Raw genomic sequence first — 12,416 nt, 5'->3', positions numbered from 1 at the left:
CACAGAGCAAACCCCCTCAATAGCTATTTGCTTGTGTAAATCAGAATAAAGAGTTTCCCTGTGTTTTCAAAGCAGTAGCCAGGAAGTGAACAGTCCTATAGAGAAGTAGTCACCCCATTCTTCACAGTGAGGATGCCTACATGTTATAGGCTACATGTACATGTGAGGCTACATACATGTCAAGAATGCTTGTAAGCACCTAGATACAGTCACTCTGCTTTTAACACTGTCACCTCATTTCTCCTTTTTGGAACTGTAGAATAAGTTGATAATTAATTCCAGAAATACCTCATTGCTCCTCTAAGACCTGTAATGATTTTCACTCCAGCCTAAAGAGAGTAGGCAGACAGCTTCAAAGTTTTCCAAGCAGTAAGGCAAGGAGGACAAAAAAAACCTTATCTCAAACCTGGTTACTCCTCTCAGCAACATGAAACAGCATGTTCTGTCAGCTACAGTAGGTTTTATTTAGTGAAAACAATATTAATTCCACTGTGCCATTCCTCTGTGCAAATGGGCAGCTTAGGTCCAGATCAGCTTGGCAAGCTTTCATTTAGTGATCATGTGCCAAGCATTACATAGCTGAACACCAATTCCATTCTGTCCATGTGGCTACTACTTCTTTAGCTTTTTTTTTCCCCACAATCACTGTGATGAACATGTACAAAAAAAAGCCTTTAGCTAAGAAGTGCTGACAAGACAGAACTGCTTTCAAAAAATGGTTAACTACTCACATTAATGGACACACAGCAGATGTGTACCAGGTAAATAAATACTGGCAATCTGCTGTCTCATGAAGAAATTCAGGGATGCCTTCCTTTACTTGTGGACTGCAGTGGAAGAAAATGGTTGAAGACACAAACTTTGATTGATCTTTACCGCATCTGGAGTCCGATGAAAATATAACATCCAAGTCATCATCTACAATGAGAAGAAAATGTTACAGTTTACTACTTCCTTGAGAACAGTCTATTAAAATCAGATCTTGGAAATTACATATTTGTTCTCCAGTAACAGCTTATACTTTGCAGTATCTACAGGTGAGCCTATACTTCCACGTAGCTTATCCCATCAGTTGCTATGGAACAGCAGACTAAGCTCTTCACAAGAAAAGGTAGCTAAATAAAGGAGATCATTGCTTATGCAGCACAAGCACAGAGGAAAACAGGAGACCAAGTCATCTATCTTGCATTGTTTCTACCAAAGTCTTTCAACAAATCTCAAGCTCAAAACCTATGAAGGCCATGTTTGCAACTAAGCTTACACAGTAAGCAACCTAAATTCTGCGAGACAGACTCTGAATATCTTTACAGAAATGGATTAGCACAGGTATCATGAAACAAGAACCACTTCTGATGAAGCGATTAACATGGAGCATCAAGCAATTCTGGTTAAGAAGTAAGTACTTACCTTCAACATAATATTTAGCTTTTGTAGTAGAACCAATTCTCCGAAAACGATGTTCATTAGTTTTAACCTGGCAAATGTTTGCTCCAGAGCATTCTGGGATACTTGAGTTTCTTATACCAGAAAGTTGAATTTCATATACGTATTTATCGCCATTTGTCCGTATGTCACCAGAAGCCATGTACAACCTGAGGACACAGAAAGCAGGTCTATCCTTAAGTCTAAACTCACAGATTTAGGTTATTCTCAAGACATAAGACTGGCAACAATGGTAGCTGCTACGCTGGTTGATTCCAGAGCAAGACGGAGTGACTGATTCAGCAACTAGAAAAGATGCAGGACTGAGGCTTCCTGCCTGAACATTAGAAATGAGGATTAAGCTTAGCATAAATATAATTTAAGCAAGCAAAAAAGCGCAGATTTTTCTAGTTATACTGCCCTCACTGAGTACATGAACATGTAAATGCCTCCAAAGAATTAAGATAAACCGGAGACAAAAGCATGATTCAGCAGCTCATACACAAACTAGCCTACTGACCATAAGACCCATATTGTGTGCTCCATAGCTATGATAAATAGCATAGCTTAGCTGTCTTCTCTAACAGGATAATTGGTTCTACCATAAGTGTTACCAAAGTACTCTTTACAAATGTATTCTTCCACATTGCTGATCAGAGTGAGAATGCTCCAAGATTCAAAACTATTTGTTTTAGGCACCTGCTTAAAGGCTGAGCTTGCTGAAAAGTGACTTGCCTTTAATTTCACATTACACCAAGTTTCTAATTTTGTCCTGACTTCCTCTCCTCTTTCATCCAGGCCTGTTTGATTTTTGTATTTTCTCTGTGCTTGTAATGCTATCACCACATTTGCACAGTAGGTTTATTTGCAACACTTCTGCTCAATTACTCCAACCCTGCACACTAATGGTTTGTGCCTTGCAAGTAGAGTTTATTCTTCCCATGACACCAGCATGGGCAGATTTCCTTCCATAACACTAGCATTGACATTAAATATAGTAGCTTATAATAGATTCTGGAACAGAGCTATGGGCAATAAGTAGTACAGTCAGCGTAACTGCTGGTCTTCCCCTGCCTCTCCTGAGTTCAGTCATGCTTAACCACTCCTCCAAGAGCTGTCCTTCCTCACTTCTAAGGCTTTTGAATCATGGGTTCCTACTTCATACAGATCATGTGAGCAGGAAAAATGGTGCTATGTAAAAAGCCAAGGAGTACTCTAGTTGGAGGAAAAAAAACCCAAAAAAACTCAATTCTCCGGCACTGAACTAATGTCTACACACTATGGAAGAGGGTAATTAACCACAATAAAGAGCTCTAACATCAAGGTGGGTATGTGCAGGCTTTAGACTCATCTTGAGTACACCTGGACATGCTCACAGCTATAAGCCCAGCTGTGAGCTGAACTATTAATCAGGCCTTTAAATCAATCACTGGTACAAGGTGAACTCAGTGCTATTTCTACTTGACAGCTAAGAACTCTTAAGGCAACATAGAATATTCACACCAAGTTCTTTTCTCGCAGTACGTTCTACAGGACTAAGGTGTTGTGGGTTTGGGGGTTTTTTTGTTTGGTTTTGGTTTTTTTTTGGGGGGGGGGGGGAAGCAGTTTGGAGTTTGGTTTTTTTACTTACTTGTAATAAACATCCCCTAAAGAGAAGTTTTTCCCAGTTGCAGGATTAATAACTGTTCCGTTCACCACCGCCACCTCCTGCTGCTTCACAGCACAAGCCGCACGTGTGTCCCAAGTGATGTAGTAAGCACAGTTTTCTTCATCAATCCTACCAAATAACAGACAACTGATGATTCCAGGAAATATTAACAAGTGATTAGTATCTTGAGAAAGGGAAGACATACAGCTGCTAACCCATGTGTGGGAATGTCGTGTCTAAGCATCATGCCAAGAGTAACAAAAATAGTCAAGTAGCACTCAAAACCCCTCCTTGAAGAATTGCACTGAACTTTTCTGCAGCCCAAGACTTAAAAAGACCTGGCTGCAGTTGAACAGCCTACTTCAAAAGTTCCAGAAGTCAAACAGTGTATCAGAGGGCTTTACTGAAATATTTTAGCTAGCAAACATGTCAGGCTGCTCTTGTCAGGTTTAACGTGCTGCACATTATTTAACTAGGACAAGGAGTATAAGCTAGTCAGATTTTGCTGCCTAGTTCTTTTACTCGTACAGAGCATTTTGCTCAGTTTCCCAATTCTACAAACAATATGCAGTTAACCAAATCAGGACTGAGCAAAAAGCTACCAAGGTTTCTTAGTATTTGTGATCATGCATATTTACCTCACTTTAGACAGCTTCTAGTTAAATAATATGTACTGAGGCAACAGTAAGCCATGTTTTATTTGCTCAATCATGTATCTACATTAAGTGTTCTCTAATAAACAGATTTTGAGCAAAGCTAAGAATGGTTGCACTACAACTGACACTGAAAACAACAGCATCCCATTCACTGTCACTAGATGTAGAATGCTTAAATTTTTGCCCATTTTAAGAAGAAAATAAAAATTAAGAAATTTTAAGATAAATGCAGAATACAATTGTTTTTGGGAGTGAACAGTTGCAGAAACTCCAGGAGACTCATGTTTTATAAGTACAGACCGAGGATTATTTTAGGGAGTCCAACAGAACAGTCACTGTCCTGAGACAGTTTACTAGAGGTACAAAGGAACAAACGACAAAGATCAGCTGTATGCTAATTTGTTACTCACCTCTGCAGCATGGGCATGCCAACTGTTTTTGCACACTTCAGTTCTATAATTGTTGTTACTTTCTTGTTTTTCCTGCATTCCTGCCCACTGGAATAACTAACATACACCGTATCACCTGGAATAGAAAAATGGTTTCCTGATGTTCAGATGGACAATTAACTTATCACAACTTTAATGACAATGCTGTTTATTTACTTCAATGTTTTCTCGTTGCTTAAACACCACTTTCAAGTTTGAGTAGTAGCATTTACTGGTTTGTTTGGGGGGTTTTTTGTTTGGTTGGTTTGTTTCGTTTTTAAACAAAAGTTTCTCCAGTAAAGATGTTTCAAAATAAAGGCTTCACCATAATTTAGGAACCACGATAGCTACGTTGTAAGATTTAAGCATCTCTAGTTCTCTACAGGAATAAAAATAACTTTACCTGTCACATCCAGCTTCTGCGTATGAACAAGTCCAAGAACTTGAACATCTCCATTGTTGCTTTTCCTGCAAATACTGGCTCTTTCAGGGCAGCCTGTGGGTCCCTCATGTACCCTCTGACACAGGTTCACATAGTACCTATAGAGAACATGGCAGGCAAGGCTTCTTTAAAATTAATTTAATGTAAACTGAGAAAGTGAGATGTAAACTTCCGAATTCTCATGGGAAGCTAGCCAAGTCAAAAGAAATTAAATACTCAAATTAACTGACAGAATAAAGCATGTACTAAGGTTTAGCTGATTACTTCTATCATTTTCACAAGAATGACTCTCTGCAATAAATAAAATAGAATTGATCATTTACCAGATTAGTTCGCTAGTTAATTTTGACCTACATCAAAACTAGCCAAGAAATGCCCCAAATTTTTTTTTTCAGTTATAAAGGTTATAGTACTATCCTAAATTCAGCACTTCCTCAGAGTTATAACAGTTACGTTTTAATAAAACAGAGGAACCAGTAGCAAGCTGGTGAATGGAAGAGTTTTGTTACTCCACAGTTTACCAGAAGTTTAGAATTAGGTGCTCTCATCCTTGCCAGTTCATTTCTATTGGCTAACTGGAGTGGGTACACTGGAGAGGTTGATGGTTTCCTGCCATTCCATATTTTCCTCTCAGTTGATACTTAGAGGATCAGGGTGGGGGGAAGCCTCATCTAAAGTTTAGACAACCAGTTACACACTTGAGTCAAAAGACAGCAACAAAGTCATTAAGATTTTTGTTCAACATGATTAAGAATCAAAAAAACCTGCATTTAAACTACAAAATGACTCTGTTAAGATAGAGGTTTAAATAGATAGCATTTAAAAAGCTTATAGTTTAGATTTATTCATTTTTTTATTTATTGGAAAACAGTTACTAATAGAGAGAATGGGTGAGGATGAAGACAGTAATAATTCATCCTCTCCAGATAAGTTTTTGTTTGTATTCAGTGTTATTTTTGTCTGTATTCACAGTGTTAGCATTGACAGTTTCAAGACACTGTTAGCAAATTTAAACAGACTCTGAACAGGGACCAAACAGAAGTACTATGCCACAATACAATTTCAACTGCACTGATTAGCAAGCTGCTCCGTGGGAGTTGCTCATTACTCACGAGTTCCCGTTGTGGAAAAAGATCCATGATCCTGTCAGGGAGGAGAGCATTCTCAAGTCATAAGTTCTGTGTTTTTGGACAAACTTGCATTCCATCTTCTTGGGAGGACAAACAGCCTGAGTCCTCCATTCAAATGTGACAGCACAGCCAAGTGTCTCACTCAGGAGGCGTGGTCTCCCAACATCAGCATTTTCATCACATGTGAAGATAATAGTAGATTCCCTTCTCGCAGTTGCTATAAAGGGGGAAGGTTGGGGGAAAAAAAAAGAGATTTAAAAATGCTTTGCAAGAGACTTTCAGGCATCGATTGATTTTAGTGCAGCAATTTTACAGAATCAACAAAAATTTTAATCAAGTATTGTTTCACATAGCAAAGAGGCACAAGTGCTTTACTTAGCAATTTTATTCCCCCTTAGGTTAGCTTTTATGCTTTTTAGAAGGTAGTGTTCCTTCCAAAATGACTGATCTCTGTCAAAGCAGAGTTATCACTTATGACTTGAACACTCATTATCTAAAGGCATGAACTTTTCAAAAGTACCCTGCTCACTGACTTGAGTAAAGTCAGGTTTATCCCATAGATTCCTCGTCCAGCCCACTCCCATCCCTTTACTTCCATTGTGCTGAAGCAGAGGTCTTTTGTCCAATCTGATAACGGCTAATCCCCTGCGTTAGCTCAGATCCTTGCACATGAAGTATAGGAAGTTCTTACCATTACCACAAAAACCCCACTTTCCATCTCTCTGGTAGTTTTCAGTTGTAGCACACCACGGCCTAGTCTTTTCTTCCGTAATACACTTCTCGTAGGTCTTCCCTTTGTACTTGAAGGGGAACACACAAAGCTCTCCCTTTTCGGTCACTGAGAAGGAAAGGTATATTCTCTTAACATGCAATAGAATAGCAGGCATACCCATATTCAGGACCATATCCAAAGCCTGTACTTCTATACTAAAGAAAAGTCATAGGCAGACAACAGAAATACTGAAACATTGAGTCTAAACCCAATTAGAAAAGTAGGATGTAGCATAAAACAAGCTATGATAATCCTTACGGAAAAGCTGCACTCTCTCTTCTAGTTGACACGTTATGTTAAATCACATGTATCATACTAAGCTATAACAAAACTACATGTTTCTATTAACATATGCAAAATCCATGTGGATTCCCACCTATTGCAACAAACCCTCACGTTTTAAGGGTAGAAAAGCCGACAAGTTTTTACATAAAGAATGGGCCTGCTTCAATCTCACCTGGAGGGCACCGATCACCCCCGGTATACTGCAAGATGACTGTTTCATCCTGGTGGCTATAGTCCATTTTCATTTCCTTCACATTTCCAAAGGATGAAGTACCACTTTCGGATGTCAGACACACTGCCCCATCTTTGCATTTTCCCTGGGGCAAGTCTGCTGCCTTACTGCACACACCAACATGGTAACTGTTGGATCCAGAAAATACCTGTGTGGACATCCAGAAGCATCACAAACAAGGCTGCCTGAAAGCCTATAGCCAATACTTACAAAGAACCACCCAAATGCTTTATAAACCAAGTGTCATGCAGTGCTTGCATAATGCTAATTTTGCAAGTCTGGCCTTCCTTAGTATAGCAAAACTGCAGATAAAGTGCACCCACAGGACCAAGGATATAGTCTGTGCAGCAGATTTGTTTTCATATTCAGGATTCTGCCACAGGTGAAGATATCTCCTTCCTTTCTCTATAAGTATACCCATGAATTTCCCTCTCAAAAAACACACATTAAAACCCTAATGTTACTCCTCAAATATTATTCCCTCTGTCAGAGGCCAAACATCAACACTGACTACAGCTGTAACGCATGCTTCAGTCTCCTCTTGCACCCCAGGATGCTTAATAAAAACCACTACTCAGATTTAAAATGTTGATAGCAATGGGCAATGAAGGGTGGGGAGTGAAATCACACCACGAAGGGATTACCTCAAATGATCTTCCAGAAAGGCTGGTTAGGTTAAAAGTATAGTGTAGCTGTTCATCAGTCACAGAGCAGCCTAAAGTTTTCACTTTATCAGGACACACAACTGGAGTTTCCCACTCAAATACAAAACTGCAGTCAAGTTTCCTTATCATCTTTGGCTTGCCCTGTTACCAAAGAACACAGCAAGAGACATTAGGTTTCATTTTTGGAGAGTTTGTTGCTCTTTCTGCATCCCCCTGCCCCGCAACAGTTAACCTCAGTTATTACCAAGGCTAAACTATACTGACTGTAGGACAAACACCATGCCTTCGTATTACAACCAGTACCAAAAAAGCTACAAGTGAAGTATATTCGACTTAGCTCTAGACAACAATCAAAGCAGTAATTGTAGTACACAAGCTTTCTTACTAATTAGTGTCAAGATTTTGATGTTCAACTTATTGCAAGCAGCAACAAGGTGCGAGAGCGCTGTGTTTCTCCATGGTAGAGAACATAAAGTTCACCGAGCTGAGGTTTAGAAAGAAATGCTATTTCCTTTGTTACATTTTAAATAAAAATGAGTATGGACTGTGTAATATTCAGAGCTGCCTCAAGCTTTAGCTCATGCCCCATGTTGATGGAAAGTGGTTCCACTGAATGTCTTCAACAAGCTCTAGTTTGTCAATCATCAGACGTAACTGCTTCCCTACAGTTTGTTACAGCATTCAGAATTAAGAAGTGTTAGATTCACACCACCATTCAACCTCAGTTTAGTATTCAAGTGTCAACACAAAAGAAAAACATAAGTATCTAAATGCAAATTTTTATAGCTGTATACGATTATGGAAAGGGTTACAACATAAGGAAAATATTTCACAGTAATAGCTTTACAAACAGTTACACTGGGTCTCGTGTTATCTTGTGGTATAAGTACAAGCTTTTAGACCTAGACAAGGTGCAACACGGCATTAGTTTAATGCCAGCAACAAGTTATCGCTACAATACTTCAGTGGAATCTGACCCTTGACACCATCAGAACCTGCTACTGTCAAGCCTAGAGTGCATGCACTCTACGAAATTTTACCTGGTTAACAAGATAAATACTAAGTGTTTAAGTATGAAGAATACATATATTAACTATATTCCTTGCTGAAACAAGGCTATCCTTACATGCTAGAAACAAATCCTCAATTTAAACAAAGCTAGCACTGGTTATTACCCAATTCCCATTGCATTCCAGTATCAAAATTATTTTAATAGATGTCTTACCAGACTAGTTCCTTGGCTGCAGTGAAATACAATAAGAGAAGTATAGTTCATTTTGTTGTTTATCTGACAAGGAGTAGTGCTGTTGTAAGTGATGTAAACTTCATTTACTGCCTCATTTAACTTGGGAGGTTCAGTAACACGACCAATATCCTACACAAGCAAAAATATGGATTAAGAGACATATGGGGGACACATAGATTTCAGATCAGCTCAGAGATTCAGATCAATTCAGATTCATCGGTTTGGTTTACATGGGAGCACAACTATTGCATTTTTGAAAACTGCATTCTATACTCAAAGAACAGTTGTTATATTTCAATCCTAATAAAACACAAGTTAAGCAGCTCAAAATTTTGATTACGCTTGACAAAAGCCAAGGAGGTTCTGCATCTTACAGGTAGATTCTTCTTTAAATCATTGTGCCAAAATACCAATACATCACTTAAAAATAGCATAGTATTAACAATAGAGTAAGGTCCCTAGATCAATGTGGAAGTTCCTGAAAAACAATCTCAACTTTTTATATGCACCTTCTACAGCTCACGAGCAAGATCTCAAAAGGTAAGAGCCTCCATCTCTCAAGGTAATAACACAGAGAAATTAACCAATACTCTGTCACAGGCTTGTTATTCATGCAGCTATCAAGTGTTCTCATGTAAGTACTAAATGCATTTTGGAGCATGCTAGGACATATCCTGCTTCATACTGCAACGGGCTATCACAGGCTCAAGCATGCCATTTCTGTGCCAAAGAACAACAGACTAAGAGGCATTCTGCTTCCCAGTCTCCATGTATGGCACACAGCACTACGTGAAAAAAATCTCTAGTAATTTTTCATATTTGTCACTGTATGGAATCTTCTGACACCCAATGTCACTGGTGTTCAGGACAGGAAAATACTTCTTCCTAGGGAAAAGTGATGAAAGGGAACTTCGCAGGATAGATTTTAATTTTGTATTCCATTTCTTTAACCTGTTGTCAAGCTTCTGGTTCAAATCAGATCTCTAGGCAGGGATACTGTTTTAAACTAGCAGGAAAATGCACCTTTCAGTGATTCCAGGCATCGTACTTACTATTGGTGATTCATTAACAGGAACCATGCAAACAGCTGCTCCAGGTGGACAATTGACATCTTTGATAGGATTGAGAGGCTCACAAATGTTGATGTAGAAGTCTGGAGAAGCATCAGCTGTATCTTCATCCACAAATGCTTCATAATACCCAGTGCGATGGATCAGAGGAGACAGGTCAATAATGGAACTGCCATTCAATACTGAGCACTGCACCTACAAGAAAGTATTTTTTTTTTCCCTTATTCTTTAAATACTTGCTTTGATTTACTGACAAACATCCTGTGCTTCATAGGGCCAGAAGTTTGGCTGTATTTAAAAGCTTCAAATTTGATTTATGTAAAGCAGCATTTGTTACAATTTGTTTGTCTACAGATACTAAGCACCTACAAGTTGCATATGAAAATCCTCAAACATTCTTATGGAATTGAATCCATATCAGAAGAATATTCAGATGTAAAGTTCTGACATGCATACTGCAGCATACATAGTTACTACATCCTCATAAGACTAGTAGATCCTACAGTTCTTTCCTTTCTCTCCTCATCTCCCATATATCATTGGACCACCTCCAATAAACTTTACATGGTTATAACAATGTAAAGTTATTGTATTGCAAGTTCATGGCTTGAGTGAGCACTGCATTTCCTCTGAACCTGTTTCATGAATTCCTGAAGTGCATAAGTTTACTGACAGCCTACCTTGAATTCAGGAAGTCTATTCTTGTTTAGGTATTAGATAAGAAGCAACTAACAAAACTACTGTTTAATTTCAGGACAAATAATCATCATTGCTACCTAGCTATCATCCTGCTGAAGTAGCAAGGGTCACTGTGGATACACAATGAAAAGTGATCACCAAACAGGGTTAACAGGCTAGAAAACACAATGTTTTTAGGCACTGTGATTTGTATTGCAGCATGGTGCATACCACTGAAGAGGAAACCAGAGCTATGCGTAGCAGAACTCTTACAAAATAAAGAGGGGACACACGACAGTTCCTGTCAGGGAAAATAAAATGGAAAATGTTTTTCATAAATGGAAGCAAGAGCTATGGTAGTATTGAGACTGCAATGAGGAGGAAAAACAACTTGTCTCAGAGAACGATGGTCACACTAGAAGTAACAAGGCAGAAAAAGAGTGATTAGGCAGATTCACAAAAGGCAATGCTTAGGTGTTCAGAAAAGATCTGAATTCATCCTATAGCTCATTTAGCTTTCTATTCCTATTGCTGGTTTTTAGTCTATGCACCCAGCACTGGTAACAATCTAAGTACCTAAAATTAACTAAAGTGAGACTAGCACAAAGTACTGTCTGGCACATCAGTCCATCTAGAGTTGACCAAATCACATCATTACAGCATGCGTTCTACAGCCAAGGCAGATCCTAAATTCATGCTATGAAGTTATCAGTTTTTGCATTAAGTAAACCTATCATACACTTGCCTAGCCTCTAGTCACTTGCTTTAAAACAAAGACTATCCCCATACAGAGAGATGCTATCCATCCTCAACTTGACTTAAGCTCTGTTGGCCTGTTGCATTGGAAGATCTTAACCATCAATTCCCAAGAAGATGCCCTATGGCTTCCATTTGAACTGTACAGAAAAGCAGATAAGTAGGTTTCACAGAGGGGTTATTCTGAAGTGTTAAACTTTCAGCTTGGCTCACCATGTGGACCAGAGTTTTGCCAAGTATTGTTCATCCCTGCTGAACAAGTCAGTAAGAAAAGTATTTGAGAACTTCTACATGAAGTTAGGTTCTGTACTACAGGAAGAGACCTGTCCCTCAAGGAATTTAAAAGACATACTGCTATTATGCCTAACCCTCCTCCCCTGAAATTCAGTCCCACAGGTGCTTTCCATAGAAGTAATTTTTACCTCTTCCTCACAAGCCAAGGAGGTATGCCAAGAGAAGTAACTAGTGCATGTCTGCTCATCAAAAGACAGAAAAACAGGCCGGCTGTCATCTCCAACATCAGACTTGCATACGAAGCTTAAATAGCTTTTATGCTTCAGTTCAGGGTCTGCAGGGCAAGGATCTCCATCTTCATAGACAAGCTTTACCACTTGATCTTCATAAATTAGAGTTTTATTTAGTTTTCCAGCATTAATTGGTTTTGTACCACCAGTAATACAGACAGCTAAAGAATAAAAAAGAAAAATGAAGAAACAAATCAAGTCTGATGTAACTGCCTTTCAAAACTGCACCTTACAACATAAATAGCAGGAAACTCGGCATTTTAGCTTCACTTTAATTTTCCTATGAGAGAGAAATGTTTTCAAACCATCTGGAGCTGCAAGTAAACTGAGCTGAACTGCACTAAAACAAAGACCAAATATTGTCTTTAATACTTCATTAACCAGAAGAATGTACTGCATCTATACACATTTAAGCAATCACAGAGCAGAATGTTTGGTTACCACTTTTCTGAAAATAAAGAG

General features: G+C 38.7%; 1 protein-coding gene across 3 annotated transcripts in view; it reads right to left on the bottom strand.

Moving 5' to 3' along the window:
• Positions 1-12,416, bottom strand: part of IGF2R (insulin like growth factor 2 receptor) — a 58,192-nt gene that overhangs the window by 5,070 nt on the left and 40,706 nt on the right. For all 3 annotated transcript variants that reach the window (XM_032920184.1, XM_032920186.1, XM_030498891.1), the window contains 12 exons: positions 11,853-12,115; positions 9,979-10,191; positions 8,906-9,055; positions 7,660-7,821; positions 6,956-7,163; positions 6,418-6,564; positions 5,709-5,943; positions 4,558-4,694; positions 4,137-4,251; positions 3,053-3,199; positions 1,408-1,592; positions 732-918 (listed from right to left, as the gene is read on the bottom strand). In XM_032920184.1, coding sequence (XP_032776075.1) covers positions 732-918; positions 1,408-1,592; positions 3,053-3,199; positions 4,137-4,251; positions 4,558-4,694; positions 5,709-5,943; positions 6,418-6,564; positions 6,956-7,163; positions 7,660-7,821; positions 8,906-9,055; positions 9,979-10,191; positions 11,853-12,115 — 2,149 coding nt within the window. The remainder of the gene's footprint in view (positions 1-731; positions 919-1,407; positions 1,593-3,052; positions 3,200-4,136; positions 4,252-4,557; positions 4,695-5,708; positions 5,944-6,417; positions 6,565-6,955; positions 7,164-7,659; positions 7,822-8,905; positions 9,056-9,978; positions 10,192-11,852; positions 12,116-12,416) is intronic.

Source organism: Strigops habroptila, chromosome 10 (genome assembly GCF_004027225.2).
Source record: "Strigops habroptila isolate Jane chromosome 10, bStrHab1.2.pri, whole genome shotgun sequence".
NCBI lineage: Eukaryota > Metazoa > Chordata > Aves > Psittaciformes > Psittacidae > Strigops > Strigops habroptila.
The sequence above is the reverse complement of the archived record's forward strand: the minus strand, read 5'-3'. Positions and strand labels throughout refer to the sequence as shown.